At 45.9% G+C, this 18,856-nt stretch overlaps 1 protein-coding gene and 1 pseudogene across 1 annotated transcript; both read right to left on the bottom strand.

Moving 5' to 3' along the window:
* Positions 1–9: 9 nt before the first annotated feature.
* Positions 10–6,412, bottom strand: LOC132206505 (ferritin, heavy subunit-like). The gene is made up of 6 exons (XM_059640691.1): positions 6,311–6,412; positions 3,858–4,004; positions 2,684–2,809; positions 2,199–2,249; positions 1,477–1,532; positions 10–88 (listed from the first exon to the last, which is right to left on the bottom strand). Exons 1-6 carry the CDS (start codon positions 6,410–6,412, stop codon positions 10–12), a joined length of 561 nt encoding a protein of 186 aa, XP_059496674.1.
* Positions 6,413–6,613: 201 nt separating this feature from the next.
* On the bottom strand, positions 6,614–14,566 carry LOC132206504 (ferritin, heavy subunit-like; annotated as a pseudogene).
* Positions 14,567–18,856: the final 4,290 nt, after the last annotated feature.

The raw sequence follows: 18,856 nt of genomic DNA, 5'->3' as shown, positions 1-18,856 counted from the left end.
TCCATGTGCTTACGGACCATTTAGTACAGACAACTGATGTACATCGTGGATCCATTCTGAATCTGCCGAGATCTCGTCGACTGTGGATCTGAGTAGGCCAGATTGAAAAATCAAAATGCGAAAGGTGCTGAGTGTCTCAGACACACAACAGGCCTCAGGCTCTATACGTAAATGGACCAGGAGATAGCTGTGAGAATTATACTGCACGTTCAGCACTTTTATCTCCGTGTTCAGTTTTTAATCACTTCGAGGATGACCAGCGCTGAACTTCCTCACGGATAGTAAGAACTGCTGTTGCTGGAGTCAGAGATAACACAATGTGGAACTGGATGCACACAGCAGGCCAGGCAGCATCAGAGGAGCAGGAAAGCTGATGTTTCGGGTCAGGAAGCTTCTTCAGAAATGTGCTGAATCTTCCTTTACTGAAGAAGGGTCCCTATCTGAATCATCAGCTTTCCTGATCCTCTGATGCTTCCTGGCCTGCTGTGTTCATCCAGCTCCACCGTGTTAGCGCTTAACTCCAGTCTGTTTCTGAGCAGAGAGTGTCTGGTGCTGTTTACATTGCATTCTGCTGAACATACAGCTCAGAAACTGGTAGGTCACAGGCTGGGAACTCTGTTCCAAAGTATTCAACTTTTGACTTTCCAAAGCCTGTCCACCACGTATAACAGTGGGGTCAGGATGTGTTAATGAATATTTATGGAACAGTTCAGAATTTTCTGGCTCAGTGCAGCCCCTACCTCACTCAAGCAGCTTGAAGTAAATCTATCGCCAGGAACACGATCCCTGTTTGAGATTGAAAATCCCAGAAGCCCCTCTGCAGCAGCAGCAGCAGCATCATTCCGGTCTCTCCCACACCAGGTGGACTGTAATAAGCAGCTCATCACCACCTCCTGAAGTGTAACAGTTGCTGAGCACTAAATGTAGCCTTGCCATTGGCACACTCGAGATTGACTGTATATAAAAAAGCATGCTGGGACAGGGTAGGAGGAGTCCAAAACTAGAGGTCATCGGTTTGAGGGAAGAGGGGCAAGATTTAAAAGGGACATTTAAAAGGGACTGAGGGGGAACGTTTTCACAAAGAGGGCGGTGCGTGTCTGGAAGAAGCTGCCAACAGAAACGAGAGGTTTGCGTACAATTTCAAGACTTTGGACATGTATGTGGGATGGAACGATTTATAGGGATTTAACTGTTTAAGAGGGATTTGGACAAAAAGTAGGCAAATGGCACGACACAATTTGTGGAAACGTGGTCAGCAAGGACATGTTGTTCTTAAGAGTCTATCTCCATGATGGATGGCTCTGACTTTGCAACAGCCTCCTCCTCCTTTGTTTGGTACTTTAGGGGGTGAAGGGGCCTCAGCGGTTAGCACTGTTACCTCACCACACCAGGAGCCCAAGGTTGATTCTAGCCTGGGGGAAAACTGTCTGAGCAGAGTTTGTACATTTGCCTCATGTCTGTGTGGATTTCCTTCACCTGTTCCAGTCTCCCACCACAGTCAAACAACATGTGGAGTAGGTGTACTGGCCGTGCTAAATTGCCAATAGTGACAAGGGGTCATACAGTCTGGGTAAATTAGCCATGGGAAATATGGGGGCGGGGGGAAGATCTGAACATGATGCTGTTCATAGTGTGAAAGCAGATTTTAATGATCCGAATGGCCCGTAGCCAGAAATGTGCCAGTTGTCCTCCAGAAGAATTGCCACCCCACAATTCACAAACACCCAACTTAACCTCTTTGAAGAGAATATCTTGAATTTCTTTGGGACCACAACAAGGAACTCCATCTTGCTACTTTCCAACATTCGGGGGATGGGGTAAGACCTAGAAGTTTTGCTGAGTCCATTTACTAATTGGATCAGCCAAATTAGAGAACGATAAACAGGCTTCAAGCTCAGTGACATCTCCCAAAATATTTAGTAATCTGAATGAGGGACAATAAGCAAGATCAATACATCATTTTATTCATTCCATTCAGCTGGTACAGCCATTACATCATTTGCTACAAAATTCCTTCCCCCTGGAAGGGGAAAGATTGTCCAGGGTGAAGTGGGGAATGCATTCAGACCAAGCAGACAGTACTCCAGGGCACACTAACTGCTGTCCTCCAGGGAGAGCCTGTCAAACAGGTACTCTCCCATCCCATTCTCAGGGGCTCCCAGGCACTTCAGGTTGGTGATGTCGTCCCCAAGTTGCTTGATGATCTCCACCTCCTCATCCAAATAGTGGGTCTCCAGGAAGTCACACAGCTGCAGCAGCAGAATGAGAAATTGTGATCACTATTAAAGACAACTTCAGAATTCCCACTGCAAAACATTTCACCATACCCACTCTCAACAGCCCTGAAAAATCAAGCCAGCACCTGGAGAATATTTGGCAGTGAGGACAATAGGATTTCAGCTGCTCCATCTTGCTGTTTGTGAAATGGAATGGAGGTGGATTGTGACGGACAATGATACTAAACGAGAATTCAGTGGCCAGAATCAGTTCAACACTCCTTCCAGATACTGATCCAAATTCCCATTTTAACAACTGTGAACACAGATCCTCAGCATGATCACTTCAGGTCCAATGTCAGCCAGACAGTGTTACAGCAGTGAATTTCCAAACCACAAAGACCAATCAATGAAGTGTTGCCCTGAGGGTGTAGCAGTGATGAGAATGAGGAGGAGGTGAAGCTTACATGAGGGTCAGTCTGGGCTGTGGTGAGTCGGTGTAGATCCAGCAAACTCTGGTTCACATTCTTCTCCAGATCCAGGGCAACCTGCATTGCCTGCAGGCTGTTACTCCACTCATCCCTCTCTGGCTTCTGAGGATGGAAAGAAGGACAGGTAAGCTCCAGGACAAACCTCACTGTTCCCCATGACATGCAGCACCCTTGTTCAACAATTGACCCTTGACCCTTCATGTAAAGGGAAAGCAATCACTGTCGTCATGTCTAATGGTAGGAGCGCACAGACACACTGGTCTTGTCTGATTGCACTTGGTACAAACAGAACTGCTTTAAAACTAAAAAAAAGAATCCAGCCACGTTATTAGCAGGAGACCTTGAACTTTCGACCCGAGTGTACGTTTGATTTCACCGAAGCCAGGAACAAATGAGCGTGTTTGAGATTATCATGCAGAATTTAGACAGTATAGTTCTTGCACAAGATGTAGACCGAATGATGGGTGAAAGACAGAAGCACTTCACTTCCTGCACCTGCCTTCAGGATGTCATCATCCTGTTACTGATGGATGGAAGCCACACCCCAAGGGCAGCCATTTCTTCTCCCACTCAAATTTTGGCCAGGTCAAAGAAGCAATGGTGTTGTGAACAGGACCACTATCAGAAGGACAGGAAGGTCCCTCAGGTGGAAAATCCATTGAGGTCTTGGATTGGCTGGAGGACAAACAGGCTGAGGCAGTTAGCAGAGGGAAGTTGGGACAGGAGATGGGGAGAATGTGGGCCATGAGGAAGACAGACCAGAGAGCACAGGTTTGAGGAATAAGCAGGTTATAGAGGGGCAATTGGAGGAAACCACATTCCCAAAAAGGAGGCTGATCAAGATACGAGTTGAACCGTGGTCTGGGTGGGGAGGGGAAGAGAAGGCAGTGGAGATAGCAACTCCAGCAGTATCTGGACATGTACTTCATGCCAGGGTATAGTCATCTGTGGACCAAGTGCAAGCAAGTCAGATGAGTGTAGTTCTGTTTATGGGGGGGCAAGTGGCTTTTCCCGTACACTGCATGACTTTGAGATGAAACTTAGAAACCAAACTGAAAGAACTCGTCACTCTCCTGAGAGGAGGCAAACATCCTGCCACTGATGACTTGAAGCCACATGACAAGAGCAGCCATATATTGCCAACTCTAACCTTCACATCCTGGAGGAGGACCCGGCCTCCACGCTGATTCTGGAATTTCAGCAGCTTCTCTGCATGTTCCTGCTTCTCCTGGGACTGATGTTTGAAGAACCGGGAGAAATGGGGGAGGGCAACATCGTCCTGGTCAAAGTAGGACATCTGGAAAAGAAAACAGACAAAAGCCCATTAAACACATCACTGGCCACAGTTCAGTCTCAGTGGTGAGAAGAAGCGAGCCTTCCCGATCAGGCTGACTATTCAATAAAGGTGTTAAACCTCCGGTATATTGGGACGGGAGAGAAGCGAGTGTTGGTCAGTCAGTCATGCAGATGTAGATTTAAACTTGGTTCCATGCTGAACATGAAGTTGGAGCTTGTGACAAAGTGACGGCTTCTACTCAGTTCAAAATAATTAGAGGCAATCCTGAAGACACTGGTTCATTTTTAAAGAACCAAAGAAACAAAAAACTGTTAGCAGAACAAACAGGATTAGGCCACTCAGACCCTCAATCTTTGAGAAGGAGACCAAACAAGTAGATGAGAGTAAACCGGTTGATGTGGTGTATATGGATTTCAGCAAGGCGTTCGATAACATTCCCCACAATAGGCTACTGTACAAAGTGTAGTGGAATGGAATTGTGGGAGATATAGCAGTTTGGATTGAAAATTGGCTTGCTCAAAGAAGACAGAGGGTGGTAGTTGATGCGAAGTGTTCATCCTGGAGACGAGTTATTAGTCGTGTACCGCAAGGGTCGGTGCTGGGTCTCCTGCTGTTTGTCATTTTTATAAATGACCTGGATGAGGGCGTAGAAGGATGGGTTAGTAAATTTGCAGACGACACTATGGTGGAGTTGCGGATAATGACGAAGGATGCTGTAGGTTGCAGAGAGACATAGATAAGCTGCAGAGCTGGGCTGAGAGGTGGCAAATGGAGTTTAATGCAGCCAAGTGTGAGGTGATGCACTTTGTTGGAGTAACCAGAAGGCAAAGTACTGGGCGAATGGTAAGAAACTTGGTGGTGTCGATGAGCAAAGAGATCTCGTTGTCCATGTACACAGGTCCTTGAAAGTTGCCACCCAGGTTGACAGGGCTGTTAAGGCATAGTGTTTTGGCTTTTATTAATAGAGGGATTGTTTTCTGGAACCAAGAGGTTATGCTGCAGCTGTACAAAACTCTGGTGTGGCCACACTGAGTATTGCGTACAGTTCTGGTCACTGCATTATAAGGAGGATGTGGAAGCTTTGGAAAGGGTGCAGAGGAGATGTACTGGGATGTTGCCTGGTATGGAGGGAACATCTTACAAGGAAAGGCAGAGGGGCTTGAGGCTGTTTTCAACAGAGAGAGATGAAGTTTGAGAGGAGACTTAATTGAGACAAAATATTCAGAGGGTTAGATAGGGAAAGGCTTCTTCCTAGGATGGTGACGGCAAGCATGAGGGGACCTACCTTTAAACTGGGGGTTGGAAGTTATCGGACAGATGTCAAAAGGTAGTTTCTTTACTCAATAGGAAGGGAATGGAATGCTTTGCCTGCAACGGTTGTAGATTCGCCAACTTGAGGTATATTTAAGTCATCATTAGATGAGCACATGGACACATATGGAATAGTGTAGCTTAGATTGGTTTCAGATCGGTATGACAGGTCAGCACAACAGCGAAGGCTGAAGGGCCTGTACTGTTCTACAGTCAATCCTACTGGAGAATAAAAAACAAACGTGAGGCAATCGCAAGGCATGATGTGTTCCCCTCACTGAAAAAGAATAACACCTTGCATGCATAAGTCCAAGATAACAAGGTTTAGAGCTGGAACAACACAGCCAGCCAAGTGGCATCTTCAGTGCAGGAAAGCTAATGTTTCGGGCCTAGACCCTTTAGTCCAGAAACAGGAGCTTTCCTGCTCCTAAGGTGCCACTTGGCCTGCTGTTATTCTCGCTCGACACCTTGTTATAAACAGATTCTCCTGCATCTGCACTTCCTATTATCTCTCTCACCTACAAATGAGACCATTTTTCAGGTGGTCACAGGCACAGCACCAACTGACAAAAGAGGCCTGTTTCAAATAGGGCCAGCATGAGAGTAGAATCTCCATTTCTTCACTGTTATAGAGTGAAAAATCTCCAGACATTCCAGTAGCACCAATACACTAGATCATGCAACCCCAGGAACAGGCCTAACAAACCTTCACTTTCAACAACCCTAATGAGGGAGTAACAGTTACTGCCAGTCACAACAGTCTAAGGGAGTCTGAGAACACCAAGAACACTTCACCTCAATGTGTCGCTGCAGGCCAAGTGGGGCATCAGTCCCATAGCCCATTGCTATGGAAACATCACATTCATCCTGAATTACAGTTCAGTTAAGAACAATTACAGTCAGTGTACAAGAATATCAGGTTAGTTAGAAACAAGGGAAACCAGTCACTTTGACATGATAGTTTAAATGTTAAACCCCTGAGAGGCAACACTCACCAAAGACTGATAGAGATAGGAGGCAGTGAGCTCCACATGAATCTGCTTGTTGACAGCAGCTTCACAATCCTGGTGGTAATTCTGACTAATCTGGGAGGCCATCTTGTGATGAGGAGTTTGTTTTACTCTCTTCACTACAAAAGTGACCAATTTAGAACCAAGATCAACTATACAAAAAAACATAACCTCCTTGGGGCATTACTTATACTCCAGGAGCAGACTCTCATTTTCTGAAGCAGGAAATGGCATCATCAGTGATGGCCAATCACTCTTGTTAATCAATTGATCAGCTGCCACGTCCAATCAGTGCAGGATGGGGATTGGATCCAGAAACCGATCAGAATTGACAACTGGTCGATGATGGAATTGCTGACTGATCTTTGGCTTCCAGCAGAAATACAAATTGTGGAAGTACATCTCCCTGAAAATGAGAACAAAATAGACTCTGAACCTTTACCTTTGTATCTGAGGTTATGTGTTAAGACACGCTCATCACAGATTTGCTGAATTCTGTCGGTTTGTGACTCTGAGGGATTAGTCTTTGTACCTTTTGAATCACAGATTTGTAGCCCATTGAAAAATGACTAGATTTTGTTAACAGTAAAATTTTCCCATTGCTGTGCGTCAACAGAATTCATATGCTTTTGGACCATTTAATACAGAAAAACAATCTACTTTGTGGATTCATTCTGTATCTACTGTGATCTGTTTGGACTTGGGTCTGAGGAAGCACGGTTTGAAAACCAAAATGCTAAATGTGCTGAGTGCTTCAGGTACACGGTAGGCCTCAGGCCTTTCTACTGAATTGCTGCAGGAAATGTATCGCATGTTGAACACTTCTATGTCCATGCGCAGTTTTTAATTTTTCAAAACAGAACCAGCCCTCAATTGAAGCGTGTTTCCAAGTGAGAGTTTCTGGTTCTGGTTACATTGCATTGTCTATATTGTCGAGCTGAGCAACTGGCCTCCCAGCTTCAAAAGCAGATTGCAATCTAGCACTATCTTATTGGATTGACCCACAAGTTTCAATGCTGATTTCAATTTCCCGAGGCTGGGAATTCTGTTGTGAATTGCTGAACTCCTGACTTCCCAAAGCCTGCCCACTATCGAGAAGACTGAAGTTAGGAAGTGTGATGGAACACTGTACAATTTTCTGATTGCATGTAGACCCAGCAACAGTCAAGCAGCTCCATGTAACTCTGTCACCATCCTGACTTGGAACAATATCAGTGTTTGCGAATGAAAATCCCAGAAGCCCCTCCTCAGCAGCAGCAGCAGCAAAATCATTCCGGTCTCTCCTACACCAGGTGGACTGTAATAAGCAGCTAATCACCACCTCCTGAAGTGTTACAGTTGCTGAGCAAAAAATGTAGCCTTGCCATTGGCACACTCAAGATTGACTGTAGAAAAAAAGCTTGCTGGGACAGGGTAGGGGAGTCCAAAACTAGAGGGCATCGGTTTGAGAGGAGAGGGGAGAGGGGAAAGATTTAAAAGGGACATTTTCACAGAGACGATGGTGTGTGTGTATGGCATGAGCTGCCAGAGGAAGTGGTAGAAGTGTTTACAATTATAACATTGAAGAGACATTTAGATGTTTCCATTTACAGATTTGGTTTGGAGGAATATGGGCAAAACGTGGGCAAGTGGGACTTGTTCAGTAGTGGAAACGTGGTTGGCGTGGACAGGCTGGGCTGAAGGGCCTGTTTCTATGCTGTATGCCTCTGTGACTCTCATGGTCTGCAACAGCATATTTCTTTGTTTGGTACATTAGGGTGTGATAGCGGCTCAGTGGTTAGCACGGTTACCTCCCAGTGACAAGGTCCTACGTTGCATTACAGCCTTCGGGAACTGTCTGTCTGGAGTTTGCATTTTCTCCCGGTGTCTCCCAGGTTCTCCAGTTTTCTCCCACGGTCCAACAATTTTCAGGTTAAGTGGATCGGCAACGCTAAATTGCTGAATGACAAGGGGCTAGCTGAATTAGCCATGGGAAACAGTGTTAAGGGAATGGAGTGGGTCTGAACAGGATGGGGTGTAGAGTGTCGACGCTGCACTGGCCAAATGGCTGCTTCCTGGACAACAGGGACTTATTGACAAGAATTAAGATTGCTCCAAATTAAAAGGATTTCTGTCATGTAACAGATATGTTCAGTCACATTAGAGCCAGGCCCTCTACAAAGGCTACATTGCACAGGAGCTGCAAAAGTCAGAGGTAATCCCCAGAATGTGTGACAGCTCGAACGATAAAGTAAACAGCCGTACAGGATGGTATGCAGCTCCAGGTTTCCTCCCTCAGTCACACCATTCCCAAGTTGAACAGAAATCACTGCTCGTTCACCATCACGGAGTCAAGGCAACCTGCAGCACAGGGGAAGCTCAGAGGAACATAGGGAGCAGCTGAGTGCACTCAACGCTGGCTGTAGCGGCAAGAGCCAATCAAACAGCAACATGTAACCATGAGCGTTGCTGTGTTACTTCCAGGCCACTCGTCACCTGCTGTAGGTGGCAATGAGGCAATGTGCTGATTCTGAAGTGGCTGTTTGTTGGAGAGAATCGTGTAAACAGGCAGAGCAAAGAGGAATGAATAAGCCACAGACGGACAACTTTGGGTTGTTTATGGGAAACATGCCCCCACTGGGGGGGAATTGACTCCCTGATTGCAGTGGGTAGTGAATCGAAGCGACCAGTCGGACCAGCATATTTATCTCAGACGAAGGAGGCATGAGCTGGCCAACATGCCCAATTGCTAACGCAGGATCAGAGGAGGGTCAGGTGGGTGAGCGGGGAAGGAAAAACCCCGCAACCAATAGTACATGTCCCAAGGTTGGTTTGAACCTTAGCTCATCCCAATAACCCGAAGCCACATCTGGGAGGTGAATATTGAGGGTGCTAGTACCATTTAGTAGGGGAGGGGTGAGCGAAAGCTCTTGGACAGACAAGCTGAATGTGGAAAGAGGACTGTCAGATAATCGTGAGACTGGGCGTCTCCTCTTCCCTTAGGCAGAGCAGGAGAACTCCCTTTCCCAAAAAGGGAGTTTCTTTCCTTCCATAGTATGGATCGCATCCAGAAGTGTAGTTTTTTTTGAAAAAACCAAACAGTGAAGAGCAAGTTGCACCCAACAAACCCAATATCCTCAAGTTCCGGTTGGAGGAATATCATTGATTGATAGGTCAGAGCGACTTCCTCTTGGTATCCTTGTCTGACAGAGTATGGATTGGATTGAGTGTTGAAACAAGGAAATGTTTAGCCCAATTAGTAATTTGATCAACCAGTCAAACAGTAGAAAAATTAAATGCTTCATCTCAGAATAACTACCAAAATTATACAGTGCTTTGAATGATGGACAATAAGCAAGATCAACACATCATTTTATTCATTCCCATTCAGCTGGTACAGCCATTACATTCTTTGCTCCAAGTCCCTTCTCCCTGGAAGGAGACATTGTCCAGGGTGAAGTGGGGAAATGCATTCAGACCAAACAGACAGTACTCCAGGGCACACTAACTGCTATCCTCCAGGGAGAGCCTGTCAAACAGGTACTCTCCCATCCCATTCTCAGGGGCTCCCAGGCGCTTCAGGTTGGTGATGTAGTCCCCAAGTTGCTTGATGATCCTCACCTCCTCATCCAAATAGTGAGTCTCCAGGAAGTCACACAGCTGCAATGGAAGAAAGAGAAATTGTGATCACTATTAAAGACAACTTCAGAATTCCCACTGCAAAACATGGCACCATACCCACTCAACAGCCCTGAAAACTCAAGCCAGCACCTGGAGAATTTGTGCCAGTGAGGACAATAGGATTTCAGCTGCTCCATCTTACTGTTTGTGAAATGGAGTGGAGGTGGATTGTGATGGACAATGATACTAAACAAGAATTCAGCGGCCAGTATCAGGTCAATGCTCCTTCCAGATAATGATCCAAATTCCCGTTTTAACAACTGCTGAACAGATTCTCAGCATGATCACTTCAGGCCCAATGTCAGTCAGGCAAAGTGTTACAGCAGTGAATTTCCAAACCACAAAGACCAATCAATGAGGTGTTGCCCTGAGGGTGTCGCAGTGATGAGAATGAGGAGGAGGTGAAGCTTACATGAGGGTCAGTCTGGGCTGTGGCGAGTTGGTGTAGATCCAGCAAACTCTGGTTCACATTCTTCTCCAGATCCAGGGCAACCTGCGTTGCCTGCAGGCTGTTACTCCACTCATCCCTCTCTGGCTTCTGGAGAAGGGAAAGAAGGACAGTTAAGCTTCAGCAACAGCATTCCTGCAGCAGGCCATTCAGCCCATTGAGACCAACTACTACCTCAGTAGTATCCCACCGAATTCCACTCACCTTTTTCATGTGGGTCTGCCTTTCCCATATCCAGGTTCAAGTTGGCAATCATTGGACTGTGGGAGGTAACCCATGGAGGGTGTGTGTCTAAGTTCCAAACAGCCACCAGAGACCAGATCCAACCTGTGTCCCTGGCTCTGAGGCAGCAGTGCGAACCACTGAGCAACTATTCTGTCGCTGAAGCCCAGATGAGGAACAGTTATTTGAATTGCTTTCACTTTGCTGTTTATCCTGGATCTGAAGCATGAAGCTCAGGAACAGGTCATTGTGGGGAGAAGGATTAAATTGGCACAAAGTGGTTTGTACTGGTGTCCCTCTGATGGAATTCCAAGCGGGACAGTCACACCCTAATTCCCAAGGCCTTTTGTGGTACCGTGGTAATATCCCTGTAACTGGAACACAAGGCCCAGGGTGAAGTCCCACCTGTGCTGATGGCAGCATTCCATGTCCCCTTTATTGGTGGGATTTGGAGAGGGCTTGCTGACCAGGCAACATGTATTGCCCATCCCTAATTCTGCAGAGGGCAATAAAGAGTCAACCACATTGCTGTAAGTGTGGAGTCACATGTAGTTCAGACGAGATAAAATTTACTTCCTAAACAAGGATATTGAGCCTGATGAGTTTCTGACAATCAATGGATTCATGGTCATCATTCAGTTCTTATTTCCAGATTATTTAAGTGGAGTCAAAATTCCACCTGCTGTGGCAGGATTCAAACATGTGACCCGATAACATGGCCTGGGTCTGACTGGCAGTTCAACAATAATACTGCGAGGCCATGTCCTCCTCCTCATGAGCAGGAGGAGAAACATCACTGCAACTTAGTTGGTTGAAGGGCCAGCAAAGCTTTTAGAATAAAAGGAACTAAGATAACAACGTCCAGACCATAGATAGCTCAAGGCTCAGTGAAGGTAGACAGGCTGGTGAAGGTGGCTGACATGATGCTCGTCCCCTTCAGTTGGGGCACAGTATAGAGCTCAGTCTTGTACCAAGCTTTGCAACGTGAGCCAGGCCAAGGACGGAATGCAGGGTGGTGACCAGAACCCCAAATCCGAGGGACAGGATGGCACTGGAAGGGCTGCAGGTGAGGAATACTAAATTGCCTCAAGACTGAAAATCCATTGAAGACAGGTTCCAGAAGCTGGGATTTTCCTTGGAGGTTGAGAGGCTGAGGCAGTTGGAAGATGGAAGGACAGAGGTCTTTGCCATGGCAGGCACCAAGACCAGAGGGCACAGGTTTGAGGAAGTGTCCTCCCTCACCCCTGCCCCAAACCCGACCAGAGGATGGTAGAAATATGGATGAGACAGCCACTCCAGCAACATCTAGCCAAGTACTTCATGCCAGGGCAGAGTAGCCTGTAGACCAAGTGCAGCAAAATGTCATTTGGTGGGTCAGCATACACATGTTGGGCAAAGGGCTTGTTTCTGTGATTTGTTGAATTCAGAGTCAGGACACAGGGAACCCAAACAGAAGAACATATTTGTCACTTCCCATCAGGATGTGAAGTCCTCGTCACTGACTTGCAACCTCACATTGAGAGCTGACATTTTTCACCCGTCACCACCCACCCTCACCCAAACCAAACTCCAACCTTGACATCCTTGGGGAGGACTCAGCCTCAACGCCGATTCTGGAATTTCAGCAGCTTTTCTGCATGTTCCCGCTTCTCCTGGGACTGATCTTTGAAGAACCGCGAGAAATGGGGGAGGGCAACGTCATCCTGGTCAAAATAGGACATCTGGAAGAGAGAACATGTCAAATCCCATTAAAGGCTCCACTGGAGCCAATTGTAGATCTCAGAAATTGACGGCTGGTTTAGAATTGTCAGTTTGATCCAGAATGCCACTAGCTGTTATGTTCTGGTACATTACTGTGGTCATGAACCTCGTGTTGTCCAATTAGCCAGACGATCCTTGAACTGGATCAATCTGAACAAACCCAGCTTCTTACAGGGAGAATGTGCATACCATGTGTTTTGGTTTAAGATACACAGTACAATGCTCAGGGGGTCTGGCATTAAGAGAGTAAACTTGAATTCATGTTTCCTTTGTTGAACACTCATCAGGATTGAATGAAACTAGGGATGGACTAACATTTTAACCGAGTGCCAGGAGCTGATATGCAGAATGGACTCAGGTTGGGGCAGCTGCAAGGCACTGCATTTCTCCTTTGGGGAGAAGGTGGCAAACAAATGTTAGCCCATAGTGTCAGATTTCCTGTTTGGCCTGCTGCGCTCAAACATCTCCCGACCTTGGTATCTCTTAATAGAGATGTTGAGCACTACTCGAACAGGACAACCAGGAGGAAGCAAGTTGTGCAACCACAAGACTCATGGCATTAGATGTACCATATATTTTAGCGCTACAGGACATGCTGTCTGCAGCATGGAGGAGAAAGTGGCACCAAGATTCTGGTGAGGAAAGCCTGCCCAGTAACAGCCTTTGGATTGTGGCCGCAGAAGGCTATTACACACCTGTTTATTGAGTGCACTCACATCCAGAAGCTTGCAAACAAGAATCACACCGATAAAACAAATTGTAAGAACAAACTGAAGAAAAGTGAAATGTTGGAGACAGACAATTGATCTCTAGATCAACTCTTGTTCTATGGATAATGTCACCAGTAAACACACTGCTGGAAACCTGGTGGGAAAAGCTACTTCAACCCTCAAATACAAAGTGAGGCAAAAAAGTATGGTTTAATTGGGTAGCTCAAAGTTGCAGAAGACAGAATAGTGGGGACTTATTGATTGGTACATAATTCCCTGTTGTGCTGGGACACTGGCCAGTGATTAAACCCCAAGTGGTTCACTAGTAAAAGCTGTTCCCACCTCCGAAATGGAGGTTATACTGACTCCATCCTTACATCGAGGCAGCTTCCTTCCAATAGGCACAAGCCCAGAGAGAGATGAATATTCCCCATGTGTCTGTAGAAGGGGAGCTACAACATGCAAGAAGCAGACACCATCCAGGACAGAGTAGCCCACTTCATGGGGGCTGCATTCACCACCTCCTTTCAGGGTCCATTATCTACCAGGTCCCCTGCAGCACTCACCAAGGTTACTTCAACACAACTTCCAAACACATTCTACCCCTTAGACGGGCACAGGCACACTGCCACCTGGTCTAACGGGCCAGTGTGTTTCAGGACCAGGATAGTTGGTCTGGGAACAATCCATTTCATCACTGTCACTGGGGCAATACCCTCAGCACATTCCAGAAGCACCAGTATCTCATTTCACACACCACAGCAGATCAACTTCGTGTCAAGTGTTATGGGAAGGGCCACACCAATCTCAATAATGATCACAAAGCCCAGTAGGCCCCCAACAAGGCCTATTTGAGCTGCTAATAGTCACACCCAAACCCTGAAGGCTGTGTCAGATCAGATTTGGTTAATTGGAAAGTGCTACCATAATGCCTTACTACTATACTAAGTCAGCATGTTGTTCAATGACATGCATCACTAAATAAACAGAAAGCAAGAAATTAAAAACAGAAGCCAGTAACTAGCCAATGGTTATTCCAGTTCCTTCAGAAATTAGATAACTTTTTGATAATCCTAGTGAGGGAGTGACAATTACTGCCAGGCATAGTCTTATCAGGGAATTTTGAATTAAGTCAAAAAACACTTCACCCTCCAGAGATCATTGAAGACCTACAGGGTCCACCATTACTGTACATCAGGATCATAGCCCACTGATATGATAACATCACATTTCTCCTGATGTGTTCAATAGGTAAGAGATATGAAACACAATCTACAAGGGAAATAGCTCACTTCAGAACAATAGATTGAATTTTAACCTCACAAACACAACACTCACCAAAGACTGATAGAGATAGGAGGCAGTGAGCTCCACATTAATCTGCTTGTTGACAGCAGCTTCACAAACCTGTTGATAGTTTTGACTAATCTGGGAGGCCATTTTATGAGGAGAAAAGGGGCTTTCCTTTTTCCACACAAACAAAGAACAAACTTAGAAAGAAAACCAACTACACCAAAAACATCAGTCGCGTGGAGACACTATTTATACCTCACTTGAATGTCCTCATTTTATTGAGCAGGAAATGACATCATCAGTGATGGCCAATCACTCTTGTTCATCAATTGATCAGTTGCCACGTCCAATCAGTGCAGGATGGGAATTGGATCCGGAAACCGATCAGAATTGACAACTGGTCGATGATGGAATTGCTGAATGGCCTTTGACCTCCTGCACAAGTGCAAATTCTGGAAGGACATCTCCCTGAAAATGGCAAAAAACATACTCTGAAACTTCTGTATCTGAGGTTATGTGTTAAGACTCGCTCATCACAGATTTGCTGAATTCTGTCAGTTTGTTCCTCTAAGGGGTTTGTCTTTGTACCTTTTGAACGACGGTGTTGGAGCCCATTGAAAAGTGGCAAGATTTTGTGGACAGTCAACATTTACGTATTGGTGTGCAGCAACAGAATTCACGTGCTTTTGGGCCATTTAATACAGGTACCTACAGGCTGTGGATCCATTCAGAATCTGCCAGGATCTCGTTGACTTTGGATCGTAGTAAGTCCAGTTTGAAAATCAAATTAGAAAATGTGCTGTGCGGGAGTAGGCCTCAGGGTCTATACCCAAAAAGCCCAGGTGACAGCCGCTAGAAATATATTCCATGTTCAGCATTTTTATCTCAGTGTTCAGTTTTTAGTCAGTTCAAGAATGACGAGCACTTAACTCCCTCAGAGGTAGTAAGAACTGTCAACGCTGGAGTCAGAGATAAGACAGCGTGGAGCTGGAGGGCAACAGCAGGCTGGGCAGCTTCAGAGGAGCAGGAAGGCTGACTTTTCGGGTTGGGACCCTTCTTCAGAAATGGGCTGATTTTGCCAGCTAAACTGCTGAGGTATCAGGTGCTGGAAATATATCGCACATTCAATATTTCTATTTCTGTGTTCAGCTTTTACCTGCTCCGAGGACAACAAGCGCTTAACTGCAGCGTGTTTCTAAACGGGAGGTTCTGGTCCTGTTTACATTGCACTCTGTAGAACAAACAGCTCAGAATGTGGGAAGAGGCTGGGAATTCTTTTGTGAATCACTCAACTCCTGACTTTCCAAAGCCTGTCCACCATCAACAAGACTGAAGTTAGGAAGTGTGATGGATGACTTTACAATGTTCTGGCTCAAGACAGCCTCAACGACACTCAAGCAGCTCCATGTAAATCTGTCACCATCCTGACTTGGAACACTATCCCTGTTTGTGAATGAACATCCCAGATGCCCCTCCTCAGCAGCGGCAGCAGCATCATTCCGGGCTCTGCTACACCAGGTGGACAGTAATAAGCAGCTCATCACCACCTCCTGAAGTGTAACAGTTGCTGAGCACTAAATGTAGCCTTGCCATTGGCACACTCAAGATTGACTGTATATAAAAGGCATGCTGGGACAGGGTAGGGGAGTCCAAAACTAGAGGGCATCGGTTTGAGGGGAGAGGGGAAAGATTCGAAAAGGAGAACTTGTTGAGGGACAACTTTTTCGCTGATAGGTTGATGTGTATATGGAATGAGCTGCCAGAGGAAGTGGTAGAAGAGGGTACAATTACAACGTTGAAGAGACATTTAGAGATTTACATTTATGGGAATAGTTTCGAGGGATATGGGCCAAACGTGGGCAAGTGGGACTCATTCAGTTACGGAAACGTGGTCGGCATGGACAGGTTGAGCTGAAGGGTCTGTTTTCAGGCTGTATGACTCAATGACTCTCATAGAATGCATCAGCATATTCCTTTGTTTGGTACATTAGGGTGTGATGGTAGCTCAGTGGTTCGCACGGTTACCTCCCAGCGCCAGAGACCTGTGTTCCATTACAGCCTTCAGGAACTGTCTGTCTGGAGCTTGCATATTCTTCCCATGTCTCCCATGTTCTTGTTTTCTCCCACAGTGCAACGATTTGCAGGTTAAGTGGATAGGCAGTGCTAAATTGCTGACAGTGACAAGTGGCGAGCTGGATTAGCCATGGGAAACACAGCGTTAAGGGAATGGGGTGGGTCTGAACAGGATGGGGTGAAGAGATTCAATCCTCCACGGGCCAAATGGCCTCATCCTGGACAACAGGCAACGTCACGGTGATCATGGGGACTTCAATATGCAGGTGGACTGGGTGAATAATGTTGCCAGTGGACCCAAAGAAAGGGTCTTCATGGAGTGTCTGCAGGATGGCTTTTTGGAACAGCTTGTGATGGAGCCCACATGGGAGCAGTCTATTATGGACTTAGTGTTATGTGATGAGCCAGACTTTGTAAAAGACCTTAAAGTAAGGGAACACTTAGAAGGCAGCGATCATAATATGGTAGAGTTCAGTCTGCAGTTTGAAAGAGAGAAGGCAAAATCGGATGTAATGGTGTAACAGTTAAATAAAGGTAATTACAGGGGCATGAGAGAGGAATTGACGAAAATCGACTGGAAGCAGAGCCGAGCGGGGAAGACAGCAGAGCAACAATGGCAGGAGTTTCTGGGTATAATTGAGGACACAGTACAGAGGTTCATCCCAAAGAAAAGAAAGATTATCCGGGGTGGGATTAGACAGCCATGGCTGACAAAGGAAGTCAGGAAATATATCAAAGAAAAAGAGACAGCCCATAAAGTGGCCAAGAGCACTGGGAAATCAGGAGATTGGGAAGGCTCCAAAAACAGACGGAGGATAACAAAGAGAGCAAGAAGGAAGGAGAGGATGAAATATGAAGGTAGGCTAGCTAGTAATATTAGAAATGATAGTAAAAGCTTCTTTCAATACATAAGAAACAAACGAGAGGCAAAAGTAGACATTGGGCCGCTCCTAAATGATGCTGGAAGCTAGTGATGGGAGATAAGGAAATAGCTGAAGAACTTAATAAGTACTTTGCGTCAGTCTTCACAGTGGAAGACATGAGTAGTATGCCAACAATTAGGGAGAGTCAGGGGGCAGAGTTGAGTATGGTAGGCATTACAAAAGAGAAAGTGCTAGAAAAGCTAAAAGGTCTAAAAATTGATAAATCTCCTGGCCCCGATGGGCTACATCCTAGAGTTCTGAGGGAGGTGGCTGAGGAAATAGTGGAGACTTTGGTCGTGATCTTTCAAAAGGCACTGGAGTCAGGGGAAAGTCCAAGGTGATTGGAAAATTGCTGTTGTGACCCGCTTGTTTGAGAAAGGATCAAGGCAAAAGATGGAAAATTTTCGGCCGATTAGCCTAACCTCGGTAGTTGGTAAAATTCTAGAATCCATTGTCAACGATGAGATTTCTAAATTCCTGGAAGTGCAAGGTCAGATTAGGACAAGTCAGCATGGATTTAGTAAGGAGAGGTCGTGCCTGACAAACCTGTTAGAATTCTTTGAAGAGGTAACAAGTATGTTAGACCAGGGAAACCCAGTAGATGTTATCTGTGTAGACTTCGAAAAGGCCTTTGATACAGTGCCTCACGGGAGGCTGCTGAGCAAGGTGAGGGCCCATGGTGTTCGAGGTGAGCTACTGGCTTGGATTGATGGTTGGCTGTCTGACAGAAGGCAGAGAGTTGGGATAAAAGGCTCTTTTTCGGAACGGCCACCGGTGACGAGTGGTGTCCCGCAGGGTTGAGTGTTGGGGCCGCAACTGTTCACCTTGTATATTAATGATCTGGATGAAGGGACTGGGGGCATTCTGGCGAAGTTTGCCGATGATACGAAGATAGGTGGAATAGCAGGTAGTCTGAGGAGGTGGGGAAGCTGCAGAAAGATTTCGACAGTTTGAGAGCGGTCCAGGAAGTGGCTGATGAAATTCAATGTGAGTAAAGGTGAGGTTTTGCACTTTAGAATAAAAAGAATACAGGCATGGACTATTTTCTAAATGGTGAGAAAATTCGCAAAGCAGAAGTACAAAGGGATCGGGGAGTGTTGGTGCTGGATTCTCTGAAGGTTAACTTGCAGGTAGAGTCCGTAATTAACAAAGTGAATGTAATGTTGTCATTTCTCTCGAGGGTTGGAATATAAAAACAGTGAAGGGCTTCTGAGGCTTTATAAAGCTCTAGTTAGGCCCCATTTAGAGTACTGTGTCCAATTTTGGGCCCCACACCTCAGGAAGGACATACTAGCCCTGGAGCGTGTCCAGTGGAGATTCAGACAGATGATCCCTAGGAATATTAAGTTTAATGTATGATGGACGGCTAAGGATCCTGTACTCATTTGAGTTTAGAAGTTTGAGGGGGAAATCTAATAGAAACTTATAAGATAATGTATGG

This window comes from Stegostoma tigrinum, chromosome 38 (genome assembly GCF_030684315.1).
Source record: "Stegostoma tigrinum isolate sSteTig4 chromosome 38, sSteTig4.hap1, whole genome shotgun sequence".
In the NCBI taxonomy this organism is placed as follows: domain Eukaryota; kingdom Metazoa; phylum Chordata; class Chondrichthyes; order Orectolobiformes; family Stegostomatidae; genus Stegostoma; species Stegostoma tigrinum.
The sequence above is the reverse complement of the archived record's forward strand: the minus strand, read 5'-3'. Positions and strand labels throughout refer to the sequence as shown.